The 20,348-nt window shown below is 42.2% G+C and overlaps 1 protein-coding gene across 1 annotated transcript in view; it reads left to right on the top strand.

Annotated features, from left to right (window-relative positions):
* Nucleotides 1–835: 835 nt before the first annotated feature.
* TNKS2 (tankyrase 2) overlaps nt 836–20,348 on the top strand; it is a 195,548-nt gene continuing 176,035 nt past the window's right edge. The window contains exon 1 of the mRNA XM_029609867.1: nt 836–1,474. Coding sequence (XP_029465727.1) covers nt 1,285–1,474 — 190 coding nt within the window. The 5' untranslated portion in view covers nt 836–1,284. The remainder of the gene's footprint in view (nt 1,475–20,348) is intronic.

A 20,348-nucleotide genomic window follows, 5' to 3' on the forward strand; every position in this document is an offset into this window, starting at 1 on the left:
AATGGGTGTGGGCATAGCACTCTGTATTCTGACTAGTGGCACTGATGTAGCACACTTTCAAAATCTAGGAGTGCTGCAGGCAAGTTGTAACTGCCAGTGTTAAGAGTAGTGGGCTTTGCTTTTACTCATGGGCCCCCTGTTATGCCTCTTTTGCTCATATGTAAAAGTCACCCTGAGGAGAGGAGGGTGAGTAAGTGAAGGGAATGGAGAACAACTGGCTCCAAATAACTCATTACTTATGTTCAAGTCATTTAGCAGGAATTGTAGTCCTAAACTGTAACAGGACTACTAGTTAGAGACAAGGTACTATAGAATCCATAATTATTTCATGTGCTCTATTCACATTTTATTAGTAAATCATGAATGCATCATATAGGTATCCTTAATCAGAAGATGATTATTTTCATTGGTACTTATTTACTTTAGAAGTTTAAAAGTTTAAAACAAAAACCTTTTACTCCATTAAAGCGAACTTTGGATGCTATCATCATGGGAGAAAAAGCTTGCCTAAACATGCCATGACTGAGTACAGATCCAGTCCAGAGAGTTCAATGTTTTCCATGCGAGGGCGCTAAGCAGTATTCACGTTAAGAAACGCACATTCTCTGCGCAAAACTCCTTGTTGCACCGGGAGTAAGTTTCGCGCTCAGAAAATGCACGCTCAAGTGAGGCAAAAAAAATTGCGTTTAACCGAATGCAACTTTCCGCATCGGCAAGAGAAACACGAGCGTTTAAGTGCAGGCAGAAAGGTACTGAGCCCTTGTTCGAGGGCGCACATGCGCAGTCCCTTCTATTTTCCTGTGCAGCCACCCCTCCCCCGACTTGCCAGTCAGGCACTGTGGGTGCGCGCGCACACGCAAGTGCGGCAAGTCACGTGATCGAGGAGCCCGGCTCTAGTGGTTGTGCGGTGGAGCTGGCTGGCTGACGAGCGGCGGCGCTTTGGCATCCTTCGTGTCGTCTTTGCTCCCCTTGTCCCCCTTTACGGTTACCGTTGAAGTGCTGGTTATGGGGTGAGCAGGCTAGTGCCTCATTCACGCGGACACGGCGGCAGGCCACGAGAGCGGTGCGTGCGGGGGTCCCCCCAGCCGCACCCCCCGAGTGTGCCCCTGGCCGAGCGCTCTGGCCGGCCTGGCAGGCCATGGTGAGTGGTTCCCGGTGACTGCCGTCGCCGCACCCGGCAGGGGGAAGTGCGGCCTGGGCACCACACAAGCCCTGCACGGATCCCCGGGCTCGACGCCTTCGCTTCCGCTGGCCAGCAGTAGCAACAACGAGGGGTGGTGGAGGATGTCGGGCCGTCGCTGCGCTGGAGCTTCGGGCCCGGCCGAGGTGGTGGGTTGCGGGGAGCCGGCCCGGGAGCTCTTCGAGGCCTGCCGGAACGGAGACGTGGAGCGGGTGAAGAAGTTGGTGAGCTCCGACAACGTGAATAGCCGCGACACCGCGGGCAGAAAATCGACCCCGCTGCACTTCGCCGCAGGTAAGGACTGTGGCCGGCTCAGCCGGACTACTAGCCCCGCTGTGGGCCCTGGAGCAGGAGCTAAAGTTGCGCAAGTCCTATTGCTGGTTAAATAATAGCTGGGTTGATCCTCTCGCTTCTGTGGTGAGCCCTCGCAATTCATCAAGTAAATAAGACTGTCTTGCTTGGATGAGTGAAAAGGGCGTCGGGCCTTGTTTACTGGTATAATATTGAAGAAGCTACTGAAAATAATTTAATGGTTAAAACTAGTAAGAGTTAAGTGTTGTGTGTATTGGAATATACGATACAACATTTATTGGAATTAAGTGATTTCTGTCCTGTCACTTCTGATTGGGACTTTTGAGGTCTCTGTTTATCAACTTTATGAACTACTCACTATTCCAGAAGGATATATAGCAAAAAGTTAATGCAGTACTTCCTATGTAACAGTTTAGGATTTCTCAACAGGTGTTTAAAATTATTGAGGCAGCACCTCTGACTGTAAGATAGCTAGCTTTGGAACAGGGTTACAAACTACCTGTAATGGGATCTGTTGGGTCATTCAGTCTGTGATGTCATGTGTCAGATCATAGGCAGTGTGGACCAATTACATCCTAGTAATTGGTGTCTTGGCTTTTCTAGGAGCTGTGAAAAACTGGAAATTGTCAACTTAAAGTAATTTCAGTAATGTACTTAAGCATAGGCTACTTGGATTTGGTAGAAGTAGAGGTCAACAACCATGTTATAGGTTATATCTTTTTACTGAGTTAATTTGGTATATCTTTGTTCACTGACCCGATGAAGGGAGCCTAGTCTTGAAAACCAGTCACAGATGTACTGAGTGCAATAAAAAGATATTGCCTACAATTTGTTTGGCCTTTTATTTCTAAATGTGCTTATTATGGTCTGTAAATAATACAGTGAATACTGCTGCCTTGTATGTGTTTGTAATACTGTAAAATAGGTTTTCATAAGAGAAATAGTTGGGTATTGGATAATCTTGGTACATTCAGCTGCCCACCAACTTCACTCTGTGCAGTCATTGCCTTAGCAATCCAGGTATCCTTGCATAATTTTTGTGGATTTCAGAAACTGGTGAAAAATGTTTCTATTCTACCTTGTACTGACTTATAAAGGCTTTATTTATTTAACACTTTTCTATACCGACCTTCATGAAAAAAAATTTTCATATCAGCTTTAGAGTTAGGAAAACAAGATGAAGTAGTTTTTTTTCACTAATTAACATCCATTTTGAGAGGGATGAAGGATAAAGACTCTTCACAAGAGTTCACCTCTTCATGGAATAAATCCTCTAGGCTCAAGAAATATGAAGCAGCCTGTCTTCCTATTTTCACAGGCTAAGTAGGTAGTGGGTCACAGATATAAGATATGCCATACTGGGTCAGATCAAGGGTCCATCAAGCCAGTATCCTGTTTCCAACAGTGGCCAATCCAAGTCACAAGTACCTGGCAAGTACCCAAACATTAGATAAATCACAAGCTACTATTGCTTATTAATTAGCAATAGCAGTTTATGGATTTTTCCTCTAGGAACTTATCCAAACCTTTTTTAAACCCAGTTACACTAACTGCTGTAACCACATCCTCTGGCAATGAATTCCAGAACTCAAGACTCAGTCTACTATCAGCTAATCATTTCCTTGTAAACATGCTGTAAGTTAGACAGCCACATCTGTTAGATTTTTTTTAATTAGAGAAAATGTATAAAAGAATGCAGGGCTGAAAATTTTCACAGGTGCCAAAGATGTCATTGCTGGCATCCATATTTCAAAGTGGAGTAGTATTAGTATTTCATTCCACTTGGGCCCAAATAAGGAGATGAAGTGTCTGCAGCCACATAAAAGTCTTGTCACTGCCTTGGGGATTTTCTTTTCTATTCTCCCCCCCCCCCCCCCCAGACTACTGCAGGAATAGTCAGCACCACCATTAGATAAGGGTGCAAAATTTACAAAACTTTGCAACCAGCAAAACATTTGTAGAAAATGTCATTTTATTTCTTTATCTTGTGATTATTTTGCTCTGTTTTTGTTTTATTTTTATTTTTTTGCTTTTTCCATTTTTCCTTTGCTTTCTCTTTCCCTCCTTCTTGAGAGTCTAGGTACTAGCCCTCAAGGTAATAGGGTAATAGGACCCTGCTAGCAATAACTGCCACAACTTCTTATTGGCTCTAGCCCTGCTGGTGGCTGCTTTCACAGCTTTCTTTCTGTTCTCTGGGCCCTACCTGTGTCTCCTCCATTGGGCAGCAGATATCAAATTTTAGGCTTCTGGGTATCTTGGATTTTCTAGATCTGCAACTAAAGTTCCCAGAATTTGTCCATTCCTATCCTAGACACCTCCCCACCACTTTCTTTCTAAAACAGGAAGCACTTGGAGGAAAGGAAGGAGCTGCAGAGCCCAGGAGCGCTTGGTTTTTCTATGTCATGGTGCTGCTGCCTTCCTTATTTTTTATTATGCGTTTGGAGGGAGAAGTTGTTTTAGGGAAACAGGTAAAAGGAGATATACCTGTAGGACAGAAGTTGGAAAGGGTGTTCCATAAGGAGAGGTTGGGGGAGGAGAAAGGTGAAGGAAGAAAAGGCTATAGATCATCATGGTGGAGAGAGAGGATTGGCGAAATGGAGGAGCATGCACTGGAGTCCCTCAGTCTTGCTTCATCTGAGATTCTGCACAGATGTGTTCCCAGTCTTCCTGTATAATTTGTTTTCTGGTCCTTTTATTGACTTAATTTTCTGCTTCATGTTGTTGTTTTTTTTCTTTTCTGAGCTACTGCCTTGGCATCTTTTCAACAAAACTTTCCAGGTCTTCACAGAAAAAAAAAGTGTGAAATAGAGACGTTCGGGGTCATAAAGACCACAGTCAGTGGCTTCAAGGCCTGCAGCTTTGCAACCGGATGTGAACCGCCAACTGCCTGGGGCTGGATCATGTTTCTGCCAACTGCTACAGTTGTGGTAGGATCTTCCTGTGAGCACAGCAGTACCACCCCTAAAAAAAATGGAGGCCTTGCAGAAGAAGCAGTGGAGACTCTCTTTATCCCAAAAGAGGAGTCGACTGACTCTTGGCGCAGAAAATTGAAACGAGATGGCTCTCCTTTCCACTTCCACAAGTAGGGCAAGGCTCCACCTTCAGCGGTGCCAGTTTCCAGAGGGGTTTAGCACAGTACATAAGAGCAAGATTCCAGCTATGTCACAGAAAAGAGCACCTAAAAGACACAAGGGATACCTTTAGTAACATAGTAATGATGGCAGGTAAAGATTAAATGGTCCGTCCAGTCTGCTCAACAAGCTGCTTATGGTTGTAACTGCCACTTTGTGCAGGTTACCCCATGCCTTCTGTTAAGGGTAGTAACTGTTGCTTCATGCAGGATACTTCCTTGCACCCTATGGGGCCTTCTTTTTTTGTGCAGAAAAAGCTTGCACTGTCTTCATTGTCTTCTGCCAGAGTGGAGCTGACTATCCCAAGGCAGAACAGGACTTTCTCAGTACATGTTGCCTTCCTTGTTCATGGTGTGGAAGATCCTCCATGGCACCGAGCCTCCTTTTCTCTCTGGCCCTGCACGTTCCATCTCTTCAGCATGGACCTCCACTGTGTGGCCTGTTAAGGCTCCGTGCTTGTTGAGAGGGAGCACCTCAGTGCCGAAATGCAGAGGTCCTCTTACAACCCAGCAGGAGGTGTCTCTGTTACTAGGGATGTGAATCGTGTCCTCGATCGTCTTAACGATCGATTTCGGCTGGGAGGGGGAGGGAATCGTATTGTTGCCGTTTGGGGGGGTAAAATATCGTGAAAAATCTAAAAATCGCAAAACCGGCACATTAAAACCCCCTAAAACCCACCCCCGACCCTTTAAATGAAATCCCCCACCCTCCCGAACCCCCCCAAATGAGTTAAATAACCTGCGGGTCCAGCGGCGGTCCGGAACGGCAGCGGTCCGGAACGGGCTTCTGCTCCTGAATCTTGTTGTCTTCAGCCGGCGCCATTTTCCAAAATGGCGCCGAAAAATGGCGGCGGCCATAGACGAACACGATTGGACGGCAGGAGGTCCTTCCGGACCCCCGCTGGACTTTTGGCAAGTCTCGTGGGGGTCAGGAGGCCCCCCACAAGCTGGCCAAAAGTTCCTGGAGGTCCAGCGGGGGTCAGGGAGCGATTTCCCCCGCGAATCGTTTTCGTACGGAAAATGGCGCCGGCCATACGCGTATGGCCGGCGCCATTTTCCGTACGGAAAATGGCGCCGGCAGGAGATCGACTGCAGGAGGTCGTTCAGCGAGGGTTCCGGCGCCTCGCTGAACAACCTCCTGCAGTCTATCTCCTGCCGGCGCCATTTTCCGTACGAAAACGATTCGCGGCGGGAAATCGCTCCCTGACCCCCGCTGGACCTCCAGGAACTTTTGGCCAGCTTGTGGGGGGCCTCCTGACCCCCACGAGACTTGCCAAAAGTCCAGCGGGGGTCCGGAAGGACCTCCTGCCGTCCAATCGTGTTCGTCTATGGCCGCCGCCATTTTTCGGCACCATTTTGGAAATGGCGCCGGCTGAAGACAACAAGATTCAGGAGCAGGAGCCCGTTCCGGACCGCTGCCGTTCCGGACCGCCGCTGGACCCGCAGGTTATTTAACTCATTTGGGGGGGGTTCGGGAGGGTGGGGGATTTCATTTAAAGGGTCGGGGGTGGGTTTTAGGGGGTTTTAGTGTGCCGGCTCACGATTCTAACGATTTATAACGATAAATCGTTAGAATCTCTATTGTATTGTGTTCCATAACGGTTTAAGACGATATTAAAATTATCGGACGATAATTTTAATCGTCCTAAAACGATTCACATCCCTATCTGTTACCATCCGTGAGATATGGTGCCAGTCAATGGAAAGTTCCAATGTGCAGTGCCCTAGAACCAGTCTTGGCTGCCAGTTCAATCCCAAAATCCCATTCGGCATCACCAGCGGATCTTAATGAAGAGGAGCCAATCTAGTGTTGTCCTCTAATTCCAGTGCAGAGGGTCCTTCAGCCAGTAAGAGCCCATGTGTTGGAACTTGTGAAGAATTTCTTAGCCTTGTTGGAGCCTCTCCTGTCCAAGATGGAAGAAATCTTCCCACATAGAGATGCTGCTCAAAGTTCCTCAGACTTTTTCTTCACATTGAGGGCTTCTAGTAATAGAAATAAGTTCCCTTCGTGAAGTCATAGATTTGTCTTCTCCAGGGGACTCCCTTGATGGATGGATCAGAAGGGAAAGAAATGGCATCTAGGTACCCTGCATTCTTCCTGGAAACTTCCCCTTTAGAGCAGGAGATGTCTTCTGCCCGGTTGCTGTCATCAGGATTGTGGCTCAGTGTACTGTCAGGGGAGGAGGAGCATTCCAGAGGGATTCCTTTTTTCCCTTTACTGAACTTGCCCCAGCATACATCTCTTCCGCAAGATCTCTGCTACTCATGTTTACTGGATAAGCTGACAAAGATGCTTTCTATCAGTGTCAGGAGGAAGGTAGATCAGAGGATGAATGTCTTTGGGTTGCTTCAGTTTCTTCAGCCTCCAGTGAAAGCTTTATCCGTTGTGGTACATAGCATCTTCAAAGATCTACAGATTGAGGATGTGGCAGATGCCGATATATCTTCCTATGGCCTGAAAGCTGGATTTGAAATACAAGGTACAGACCTCACTAGGTTTTGGGGTGGTTTAGCTATTCCACCACTCGGTAATGGTGGAATCTGTATTGAAGTAAGCGATGCACACTCATGATCACTCTCCCTTCTTGGGAAGGACACAAAGAGGTTGGACATGTTTGGGAAGAAGGTCTTCCAGGGATCTATGCTTGGTGCCCAGATTATGGCTCATCAATTATACATGGTACAGTATTTGAATGTGTGCAGAAGCTGGTTAAGGCCCACTTCTTTCCTAGGGAGGCCTAAGATAAGGTTTAGTGTTATGGGCGGACTGGGCTCTCTTGGCAGTTGGGTGGGTCTTATGTAACATAGTGATGATGTCAGAAAAGGACCAAATGGTCCATCTAGTCTGCCCAAAAAGCTTCATATGGTAGTAACTGCAGGTTGCCCCATGTTTCTCTTAAGGGTAGTAAATGCTGTTCGTGCAATTATCCCCAAGCCTTATGATCACCCTATAAAAATGTATTTTGTGGGTTATGAGTCTTCTTGAAAATTCAGTTTGTAAAAACATACGAAGATTCATTTATGGATACATCATATATTTCCATCTGAATATCTTGCTTATAGTTTAGCTCATTGATGACTTCTGTTCCTTAAGGTGGTTATATAAAAAGTTTGCTTACCATAAATGGGGTTCTCTGCAAACAGGATGGATTAGCCATGACACATGGGTGATGTCATCTGATGGCATCAAACAGATCCATCTCTCTGAGCTCATAGAGCTTTTAATCTACTGCACATGTGCAGGAATTCCCGCATGCATGTGTCCTCATTTGACTCTGAGGTGGAGCTTTGCTGTAGCTAGGAAGTAGACTCTCCAAGTTAGCAGGCAGGTATTAAGCATGGCTAGTTAATTCATCCTGCTATCTATGGAGAAGACAGTTTATGGTAAGCAAACTTGCTTTCTTCATTGACAATAGGGTAGCTTCTTCAGTTGTGCCAAAATGGCAATGGTGGCATGGCATCTGGAGGTTTCAGATGCCATAAGCTTTCATAAATGATATCAAAAGATGAATAGAGATTGGATTATCATAAACTTGAACATGGTAAGCAGCAACGATACTGGGATGCACTTTAACCAATCACATACTGAGGCCCGAGAAGGACAGGGAAAATAAGTAAATCCTCTAAAGTGCAAGCAAATGGACTCAGGGAGCCTGCCCAACACCAAGATGAAAACCTTTTCCATTTAAAAATATATACTTTCCTGGTGGATGTCTTCCTAGCTGAAATCACATTATCCTCAATTTCTTTGGACAGTGATATGATATAGATCTCCTTTTGAGCCAGTAGAGCCAGATTGGATCCCAGAAGGATCAGAGAACAGACTGGCAACCTTATGAGGTAAAAGAACCCTACTTGCCTGGGTCACATTGGAGTAATGAGGATAAAGTGAGCCTGGTCTTTGAGTGCCTTCTGCACCATTCTCACTACCAACGGAAACAGAGGAAAAGCATATAGCAGATCTACATCTCCTCTGAGCAGAAAAGCATATAAAATGGATCTGAACCTGCTTTGAAAAATGGAGAAAAAATGTCATTATTCCTTTTATTCTCTGATGTGAACAAGTTGATTGGTAACTCCAGAGGTTGAACAACCTGACTGCTACTCTTTAGTCCAGTGGTTCTCAACCTTTTTTTCTGTTGGGACACACCTGACAGATGGTTCTCACATGCGTGACACGCTGAACATATGACCATCATAGGGCTAAATGTAAAAGTACAGTTTGCATCCACAGGAACCCCACTGACCCACAATTATGGATGTAAAGCAGAATTATGACATTCCCTGTACAACTCGCCTTACAAAAAATATATTCTGGTTCTAGTGTCATCTCAGTAACAGCAACACAAACTCTAACTACCAGGCTCAATAGCCCTACTTATGAAAAGACAGCAGTTTATCATTAATGCATGTCCTCTTGAGAAAATACAGCAAATAAGACTGATACAGTAAAATACCTCACCTCTGTCACTTACACAGAACTGACCTAACATACTCCCAGGATCTACAGTAATGCACATGAACTAATCCACACACAGTTACACTTGTATTATGGAATGTACTCAAACAGTAACAACCCTGCCTATGAAAAGGCAACACTACAAATATTAAATCAGGCCCTAAACACCAATAAACCTCATATTAGGAAAACAGAACTAGCCAAGCAGCTATAGATCCCAACACAGAAATAATTGTATAACTATACTAATAAGCAGAATAAATGTTTCATAACTAAGAACAGAATAATATCCAACAATTAATAATTATTTAAAATTCTCCAAACACCAATAAAATATTTCAAAACAGCAGACACATCACATAATATTCAGTAATTAAAATGGCAGTCAATCAAGAAAAATAAACTTAAGCCACCTTTACTAACCCCTTCCAGCAGCCCTCCTCCTCCTCTTCCATGCAGGCCAGTAGCACGTGGCTGAAGCTCTGTTCTCATGGTCCTCTTCCTTAGTGCCCATGACCAATCTCTGTCACACACACACATACCAGGTACACCCCCTTGACCAGTTTGTCTTTCACAGACCAATCATCTCCCGACCAGTCTTTCTCTTACATACACACTAGCGAAGTTGATTGTGATCCTGTAGCAACTGAAGGAGCTAGATTGGCTCCTGTAGGGAGTCCAATTCAGAACAAAAAAAGACAATTGGATGCTAAATATCAATTGAAACAAATATTTGCACCCAGATTCTATGCTTCAAAATCACAACAAATCTACCTGACTGGAGTAAAAAACCCCAGATACATGATCCAGGCAAACAACCGGGTGTAAGATCTTGAAAATGATTAGTCTGGGAGCTGTATTTTTGGAGAATTAAGATCCAAGAGACAGCAGCAATGATGTCTTAAGTTTTGTCTTTGTGTTTTAATTGTGTGTGTATAATTGTACACCTCTTTTATCTTTACTGATTATGCAGTATATAAATTTTGTAAATAGGCAGAATTCCATTGAACTGTAAAGGATATAGACGAATGCGAGAAACATCTGATCCATCTGTGTATGAAGCTTTTGACATTGTGGCCAGCACTTTGACCGCTTCCATCAGAGCTTGTGGTTAAGAGCGAGTAGCCTTTTGTGAATACATGTATGATCATATGGCATATGTTCTCTGTGCTGGGAACAGCTTATTTAGCAATAAGGTGATGGAGATATTGGCTCTGATTAAGGAGCATCAGTTCATCTTAGTCATTGTCAGCAACCCCCAGCCCTAAAGTACTTTTCTTTTCCTACAAGCATTCATTCCTCCTAAGATAATCTTTCATCTCTTTTCATCACCCTCGAGCTCCTCCCATTCCTCAATAACCTCAGCTGCCTGTTAGAGGTAGGCAGAGGGAAAGGTGTCATCTGAAGGCCCAGCAGCAATCGCAGTGTAAGCCAGGGACCAGTTTTTGATGTCATTGAGACCTGCCTCTTCCTGTGGGGGGGAGGGCTAAGTCCTTCCTTCAGAAATGGATCAAGTACCAGTGTGTCTTGAAAATTGTGGAGTCTGATTACCATTTACATTTTTATCACCCTCCTCTGACCCAACATTCTTCAATCTTCAGCATGCATTGTTCTTCCCGATGACGCCATGGTGAAACATGGACCCGTGTCGAGGAACAGAGGACATTTAAATAGTTGTCACTTATTAAAAATTGCTGAATACAATTTTTAGACCAGACCACTAAAAAGTCTGCAACGCACTCCTTTTGTTTTACTTGCTCGAAAACATTTTATTTTTGTTAGTTCTCTTCCACACCGAAGATGAGTGCTAAGATCAAGTTGTACAGTCCCAAAGAACTCAAAACAATTTGTAAATCCAAAGGTGATATTTATTCATAGCGGCAACTCCACTGTGTATATATGAACATGCTTTAAGCAGAAGGGTCCCCCGACACGGACCCGTGTTTCGCCAGGGGCTGCATCGGGGGGGACGCACAAAGGATTTAGAGCTATCTGTAAATAAAAGTAAAGACACAGGACTGTAACTAAATGAAGTTGCCAATGCCATATATATATATATATATATATATATATATATATATATCTGACAGCTCATTGGATAAAAATACCTTGTTCTGATTGGTGGGTTGTTTGCCTCAGCTGATTGGTTTGTGAATGTTTTTGGCGCCTTTTACATGTTTAAAGCTCCATGTTTATTGACACATAAACGCGCTCCCTGTTACGTGTGTATACTCTTCAACTTGGTAAGTGTATGTAATTTCTGATTTTATATATGGCATTGGCAACTTCATTTAGTTACAGTCCTGTGTCTTTACTTTTATTTACAGATAGCTCTAAATCCTTTGTGCGTCCCCCCCGATGCAGCCCCTGGCGAAACATGGGTCCGTGTCGGGGGACCCTTCTGCTTAAAGCATGTTCATACATACACAGTGGAGTTGCCGCTATGAATAAATATCACCTTTGGATTTACAAATTGTTTTGAGTTCTTTGGGACTGTACAACTTGATCTTAGCACTCATCTTCGGTGTGGAATTGTATTTAGAGTGCTTTGCTGTGCTTGGTGGTTTATGGACTTACATTTTTGTTAGTTCTGCCATAAGTATTTCTTGTGGTTATTTTGGAAAAAAAATCTATCATGCTGTTTTCTGTCGCATGTCTCCTGATTTATTTGAAATAGATGTTACACATGATGATCGGATTTCTCTTTTCAGGAGCTCAAACCATTTTCTGTTGTATTCCCCCACTTGTGGCAGAGCTTTAATTTATTAACTTTTGCAAAAATAAATAGGAGCAAAAGCAATGTGGTAAATTACTCAGTGTTCTTGCCACAATTTGATGTAAACAGGAAACACTAGAGATGCAGTGCCCTTGCATGACATTTTAGCAGAAAATAAATTATTATATTAGGAGTCAGCTAGCTTGGTCAACAATATAATCCAGGAATGCCATCCTGAATTTGAATTCTTGGGAACACAGTAGCCCCTCCCCTAGAAAGTCTTTGTATATATTAGTTGTGTAGTTGCTAATTGCTTAGTGTAAAATGTTAGGACTTCATTCATCCTACCACAAGTAACAAGTTGCAGTAGCAGTTATAATAGCCTCAATTTGTGGGAGAAAACATTGACATAGTTCCTTTATTCTAGGTTCATGATTTGCTGCAATTTACTTTTCACATTTAGAATGTCCAGTAACTTAACACACAACCATAGAAACCTGATGGCAGAAAAAGATCATATGACTTATCTAGTCTGCCCATCCACATTAACTATTCAGTTTTAAAATCCTTATCATGCCCTCGGTTTATCCCATGCTTTCATGAATTCAGAAACTTTCCTTGTCTCCACTACCTCCATAGGGAAACTGTTCCATGCATCCAGTACCCTTTCTGTAAAGAATCATGACCCCTTGTTCTAAGGCCTCCTTTCCCCATGTGACTGTCGACAGAGGAGCGCTGATTTCTCCCATGCCAGGGATGAGGTTTCCCTCAGGCTCCGCCAGCAAGCTTCACTGCCGGCGCCCGAATGCGACTCCTTTCTGTTGACTGACGGAGCGCGGAATGATCTGTTGGACCGCGTGGGAAGGTTCATTGAAGGCTCAGCATCCGTTTCATCAGGTAGAGGTCAGGATTTGTTCTCCCCGTTGGCAATTTCTTCGACTTTCTTCGCTTCCTGTTGCAGCTCTGTGGCCAGGGAAGCTTTTTGCAATCTCAGATCCTGGCTTTCTTGCTCTTCAGCTACTGGGGGAACTTCCACAGCCTTCCCAGAACCCAATGGAGGTTATTCTGGTTTCTCTTTGGGAGCTGATGTCTCAATTTGGCCAGGCTCTTGCTATATCAACTATTAAATTGGACACTCTTGTGTCTTAAGTTGGATCCCTTGGTTAATGCACATGAAATTAAGCTGGATGACCATGATAATAAGATTTCTTCAATACTGCAAGTTTTGGCTAATATGGTCACTGTCCAGACCAAACTAATTCAAGAGTGGAATATCATCTCTAGAAGGTTGGAATTTATTGAAAATTCATTTAATCTAATCTTTGCTTTCTGAATTTTCCCAAGGTGGGAGAACTTACATTTATTACTTTATGGACATGGACATCTTGAAACTTTCTTCTGAATCTTTACTTTCTATTAATAAGGTTTTTTTTTTCTTACCTTCCCCTTCTAGCTCCGCGCCTTCCTGTTTAAATGTTACTCAACTTCTAGAATTGTCTAAATATGAGGACATTGATCCATGCCACCCTTCTTGTTTGTTTTATCACTGATGGGGACCTTAGTAATGTCACTATATTTTCAAAAACTGAATTCATCTTTTCATGGCCAGGTCATATGTATTTTTCCTGATTTCTTAAGGGCTACCCAGGAGCAGAGAAGAGGTTTTCTTCCTTTTAAGGCAGGAGATGTTGGATATTGGTGGTATCCCTGCAAATGTTGTGTTAGGTATTGTTCTATTAGTTATATATTCTTTTCTCCTGAACAGCTTAGAGCTTGTATTGCTGCAAGGAAAGTTTTGACATCTTCCCCAATCCCCTTAGTGGTCCAGTAAAGCTTGCATGTGGTTAGCAACAGGAGCTAATTCATTCATTGTTATGGCATTTTTTCATTATTACTTTGTAACTCCTTCTTTTTTTTTTTTTTTTTACTTTGTTTTCCTCTGTTTCCTTATAGGAATGGTTAAACAAATATAGTTGACTATGTAATTGTTCTTCTATTTTCATTATTTCCATTCAAATTTTACATGGAGCATTGTGTAAGTACTTTGATTTAAAATTCAATAAAAACAATTGCCTTCATAATTGCTTTTCTTTTATATTTTATTTTCTTTTATAATTCTTACAAACATATATAGAAAAATGATAGTCACTGAATTTAGATTTCAGAAAAAGCAAAGCAATAGCTTGCCTTTCAATGGGAAGAAGCCTATTGAGATCTACATGTCTTTCTAGTGTGTGTCCCCCCTAAATAACTTGTGTGTTTAATGTCAGATCTTCCCCTTGGTGTTGTCTTGACCTCTCTCCTCCTTGATCCCTGGTATTCATTTCCCTTCTTCACTCCTTGACCATGATTGTCTTCTATCCCTTCCTCTGTCTACCTCTGACCAGCATGATTCCTGAGGGTTCTCTCCTTCTCTTCCCTGGTAGGCTGCTATCACTCACACTCTCCTTAACCAGGTCAATTATGGATTCCTGTCTCCTTTTTTATCCTTCATTTCTTCATTCATTCCTATCTCATTCTGTTTACCCCAGTTCCTTTTTCTCCTTCTTTTCCACAAATGTCCTCTCCTCTTTCTCTCTCTTTGAGGCCAGTGGGAAAGGGAGAGCATGTGTTAGTAGTGGAAAATGGTTTCTCACTTCTGTGATAATCCAGTTTCCCTATGCTTGCTTTCCTCAGTGTGTAACAGAGGCTGTTAAAGATTGACAGCTAAAATCGTCCCCTTTCTTCCCCATATCATAATGAAGTGCAGAAGTGGGGTTTATAAGACTCAAGGGCTGCAATCTGTACCTCTCTTCCTTATCTCTAAACATGCATAACTGCAGTTTGAGGCTTCTAATGGAGTAAATGCCTCCTCTCTGTCCCTCCTCCTCTTGACCTGCAGCAAAGTCAGGTTTTTGGGGCCATAATAGGCCTCATTCACTCTCCTGGCCTGTGGCAGCAGCTCAACTACTCACAGAAAGCAGCAGAATGCTCCTTTTCTTTCTAGCTAAACTTTATGCATTCATGCTGCAGGACCCCATGTGATGGTCTTGCAGACCCCAGGTTGGGAGCAACTGGCTATGAGAGACCATGTCAAAGGCTTTACTGAAGACCAAGTACACTACATCTAATATTCTCCCTTGATCCAACTCTCTGGTCACCAGTCATAGAAATTAATCAGATTTTTCTGACCAGACTTACTTCTGGTAAAACCAAGCTGTTTCATGATCATAAGAACATGCCATACTGGGTCAGCCCAAGGGTCCATCAAGCCCAGCATCCTGTTTCCAACAGTGGCCAAACCAGGCCATAAGAACCTGGCAAGTACCCAGAAACTAAATCTGTTCCATGTTACTGTTGCTAGTAATAGTAGTGGCTATTTTCCAAGTCAATTCAACCAACAGCAGGCAGTGGACTTCTCCTCCAAGAACCCATCCAATCCCCCTCCAAACTGGATTCCAGAAACTGCACTGTCCTCTATTTTAGCAGCAATTCCATTAATTTGCTCACCTTAGAGGTCAGACTAAAAGGCCTATAGTTCCTCCTTGCTTTCACTTTTGCCAACAGGAGCCTCCTTCATCTGTCTTCAGCCCTTTGGAAGTATTCTGAACTCTAAAGAAACATTGAAAAAGTCAGCCAGTTCTCTGTTCCCTTAATATGCTTAGATGTATCCTGTCCCAGCCCTATCACTTTATCAACTTTTAGTTTAGCTAGCTCCTCACAAACATACCTCATTTTATTTACTTATTGTATAGTTAGCTCATGCTTTTTCATTGGTAGCTCAAGGCAAGTTACATTTAGGTTCAGTACATATTTTCTGAAAATCAGTTGGTTTACCTCACTTTCAATCCTGTTTGTTTTTTTATGTAGTCCTGCACCAGGCCCTTCCACAGTGAATACCAAACAAATATTTCTTGAGCAATGTTTTGCTTTTCCCACGTCAGTCTATATATTCCTTGAAACTGTTTGTTTATTAGAATTTAATCACCTCAACCAAGGCCTGAGATTATGTACAAAATACCACATATATCAACTAATATAAAATCTAAAAAGTTAAAATACAGATAGAACAAATATCAGGCTCATAAAAATATTGATTATTGCTTCAGTTACTAAACATCTAATCTTCAGTTTTGAGATGTTTGTTTCAGATTTTGGAGAGATGATAACTGGTAAAGACTGTTCATCAAACTGTGAATTTGACTAGTCATTGGCATCATTTGTTGGATATTTGTAATATAACTGGGATAATGTAGTTTCCATTGGGGTTATGAATTGTTTTTATTCAGAAGGAATATTTATTCTGCCAGTGAAACTATGTATTTATTCCTAAAAGAATGTGGCTTTTGTAATTACACTTGTGAAAGCAATACTTAATAGTTTGGTATCTAGTTATGTACATAAGACATTGCCTTACTGGGTCAGACCGAGAGTCCATGAAGCCCAGCCTCCTGTTTCCAACAGTGGCTAGTCCAGGTTACAAATACCTGGCAAGTACTCAAACATTAAATAAATCCCATACTACTGATGCCGGTAATAAGCAGTGTCCTTAGTCTGTGTTCAGGAACAGATACATTGTGTAAAATATTTACTGAAGTAGGTATCTTTTATTATAAAAGAAATGCAGATGAAAACTCTGCAAGCTTAGAAATGTACAGATTTTCTTGTTTCCATGCACTATTCTTTCAAAGCTAGTAAGAATTCTATTGTTTGCCTTAAAAGTATTCATATTTAAATTTTTTTCATTTCAGAGACTATATTTTACACTTTCAGGATGAATAGTTTCAAACAGGATGCAGACAATGCAAAGTACTAAAGTTTCTATACTGTACTTCATTTCTTCTTGCTTCTTATTAATTACTAGAGACCATGCTGTCAGCAACACTCATGTAATGGTGTGAAAATATTTCATTGAAGAGAAGATGATAGGTGCTTGGAACAGCCTCCCAGAGTAGATGGTAGAGACAAAAGCAGTAATAGAATTCAAGAGAAACTGGGACAGAAATATAAGGTTCTTGCTGAAGAAGTAAATGGAAGGCAAGTGATCAGTTGATGTCTGCATGGCACAGCAAAAGAAAGCAATTTGAGCAGACTCAATGGACCTTAGAAGTCAGGGTTTCTCACATTTTTTGTGGGGATGGTATGTAAAAAGATCTTATGCACAACAAAGTATAAAATATTGGGAGCAGTGTGCTTTGAAACAAAATATTTTTCTTGTGCATGCTATGCTTTCTTGTTTGCACTTGTTTCATGACATGTGCACACACAAATTGCTTACAGTCCTTATCTGCTAATTTTTCTGTTGATAAACAGCCTTTGTCCATATGTGGGATTTCTTCCCCGTGAACAACCATTTTAGAACTCTTTAGTCTCTTTTCATCTGTGCTTTGTATGGACGCAAAAGATCCTGTCTCTCTATCTCTCATAAATCAATAAACCCAAGCCCAAACAAACAATGTAATCTGGGGACTAACACAACACCAACAACGTTGATGCTTATTCACAGATAAGTGTGTTTTTACTGGAGACTCTATGCAAGCACTCGTTTTTTTGTAAAGACTGCTCTAGTAGGGACCTTCGACAAACAATTGGTTAAATACATTAAAGTGAATTGGTGACAACTGAAAGAAGTTATGAGCTCCCAAGGGGAACCTTTTGGTGAAGGGATGTGCTCCACCTTGACCAGGGTGGAACCAGACTGCTGGCGCTAACCTTTAAAACGGAGAGAGAGCAGCTTTTAAACTAGAACAAAGGGAAAAGCTGACAGTCGCTCAGCAGCAGCACATGGTTTGGAGGGAGGTATCTTCAAAGAATACTAATGATGCATTAGAATTAAACATCCCGACAGTGAGGTTCCAATAATAAGAAAAGTAGTCCAAGTGCTTGTAACTAAAAAAAAATTCTAACTTATCCCTATCGATTAAAAAGCAGAATGAAAATACAAACAAAAAACTAACTTTGAAATGTTTGTATGCTAATGCCAGAAGTCTAAGCAGTAAGATGGGAGAGTTAGAATGTATAGCAATGAATGATATTCGAAACCCCAAAACCAATCCTTCATAATACATATATAACTTCTCTCTATTCATCAATCCTCATAAAAGAGTGTAGTGATTCAACTGTTCACAAGAAAAACATTTTGTGGAAGGAGAGGAACGTTTCATATGCAATAATCATGAATCCCCACCAGGGTGATATGATTGTAGATGTAATCATAAACGGACCTCCTCCGACCAATGTGTACAGTCAATGTGCAAACTATATTATAATCCAAACGCTTTTTTTTAAATAATTTTTTGTGTGTGTTTCTCTAAAACATTTCTCATTATTAATCAAGGTGAAAAAAAATCACTCCAATATTCTCAGTCCGTTTCAAATGAACGCTCCACGCAGCCTTATGACTAATCCCAACAAAGGGTATGAATGGATCTTTAGAAAACACTTATTGAGCGACCTAGATGGGCATGCTAGGCAGTCTCTTATGGCTTAAACGTAAGCTCATGCAACACCCCGACTTATCTGCTGGTTTGGCGGGTCACCGACGTAGCCATGTTTCAGGTCCACACTGGGACCTTTCATCAGGGAATTCGTCCTCTTGTAATATCTCGTCGGTCAATGTTGAGCCATTGCCTGCTAGGTTCGTGGCGTGAGTCTGACGACTCTATCCAAGGCTGACAACGCTGTGGGCTAACGGGAGCGTGATATTTAAACTCAATACTAGGCTAGCTGCGTGACCAATCTCCATCAAGCTCTGAACAAATGACGTCTGTAAAAGTTCAACCAATCAAAAAGGACCAGGCTCCATTCAATGCGCGATCAGTCATTCCAAAATTACAAAATTGAATTCTAATCTAATAATTCATTCAACCCTGCTGGCGCTTGTGATTGCAGAGTGAAAATCCAAAAAGCTTCTCGCTTATTTAGGAATCGACTCCGATCTCCCCCACGGGGGGGTAATGGGACCTGATCCAAAATAGTCCATTTCAAGTCTGTAAAAGCGTGACGTGTCTGCACACAGTGAGAAACAATTGGTGCTGTTAAAGTTGCAGTGTGTAGTTTGGACTTATGTTCATTTAAACGAATTCTGATTTTTCTGGTGGTTCTGCCAATGTATACCTTGGGACAAGCGCATACAATGGCATACACCACATGATCTGATTCGCATGTAGTATGGGTCTTGCGAAAAACTTTATATTCTGTGACAGGCAATGGCTCAACATTGACCGACGAGATATTACAAGAGGACGAATTCCCTGATGAAAGGTCCCAGTGTGGACCTGAAACGTGGCTACGTCGGTGACCCGCCAAACCAGCAGATAAGTCGGGGTGTTGCATGAGCTTACGTTTAAGCCATAAGAGACTGCCTAGCATGCCCATCTAGGTCGCTCAATAAGTGTTTTCTAAAGATCCATTCATACCCTTTGTTGGGATTAGTCATAAGGCTGCGTGGAGCGTTCATTTGAAACGGACTGAGAATATTGGAGTGATTTTTTTCACCTTGATTAATAATGAGAAATGTTTTAGAGAAACACACACAAAAAATTATTCAAAAAAAAGCTTTTGGATTATAATATAGTTTGCACATTGACTGTACACATTGGTTGGAGGAGGTCCGTTTATGATTACATCTACAATCATATCACCCTGGTGGGGATTCATGATTATTGCATATGAAACGTTCCTCTCCTTCCACAAAATTTTTTTCTTGTGAACAGTTGAATCACTACACTCTTTTATGAGGATTGATGAATAGAGAGAAGTTATATATGTATTATGAAGGATTGGTTTTGGGGTTTCGAATAGCATTGTAAGAATCCTTCTCAAGTTGTTTTGGTGCTCATCGATAATAGGTTAGCAATGAATGATGACAGATTTAATTGGCATCTCAGAGACATGGTGGAAGGAGGATAAACAATGGGACAGTGCTATACCGGGGTACAAATGATATCGCAATGACAGAGAGGAGCATCCGGGAGGCGTTGTGGCGGTTTATGTCCAGGATGGCGCAGAGTCCAACAGGATAAACATCCTGCATGAGACTAAATGCACAATCGAATCTTTATTGGTAGAAATCCCTTGTTTGTTGGGGAAGACTATAGTGATAGGAGTATACTACCGTCCACCTGACCAAGATGGTGAGACGGACAGTGAAATGCTAAGAGAAATTAGTGAAGCTAACCAAATTGGTAGTGTGGTAATGGGAGATTTCAATTACCACAACACACTGGTGCAGGATAAATGTTTAACCACCACAAATTCTATGGTGTTCTTTAATTGTAATTCCAAACGTCAAGAAATATCAGAATTTATACAGGCAACTCCATGAATTCACATGCAAAACCTTAAGCTGGTCCCCCGACACGGTCCCGTGTTTCGCTAGGCTGCATCGGGAGGGACCACGAGTGCATTTAAATCTCTGAAAAGATACCTGGAGTGCGCTCCAGGTCCCTCCCGATGCAGCCTAGCGAAACACGGGACCGTGTCGGGGGGACCAGCTTAAGGTTTTGCATGTGAATTCATGGAGTTGCCTGTATAAATACTGATATTTCTTGACGTTTGGAATTACAATTAA

Source organism: Rhinatrema bivittatum, chromosome 7 (assembly GCF_901001135.1).
Source record: "Rhinatrema bivittatum chromosome 7, aRhiBiv1.1, whole genome shotgun sequence".
Classification (NCBI taxonomy): Eukaryota; Metazoa; Chordata; class Amphibia; order Gymnophiona; family Rhinatrematidae; genus Rhinatrema; species Rhinatrema bivittatum.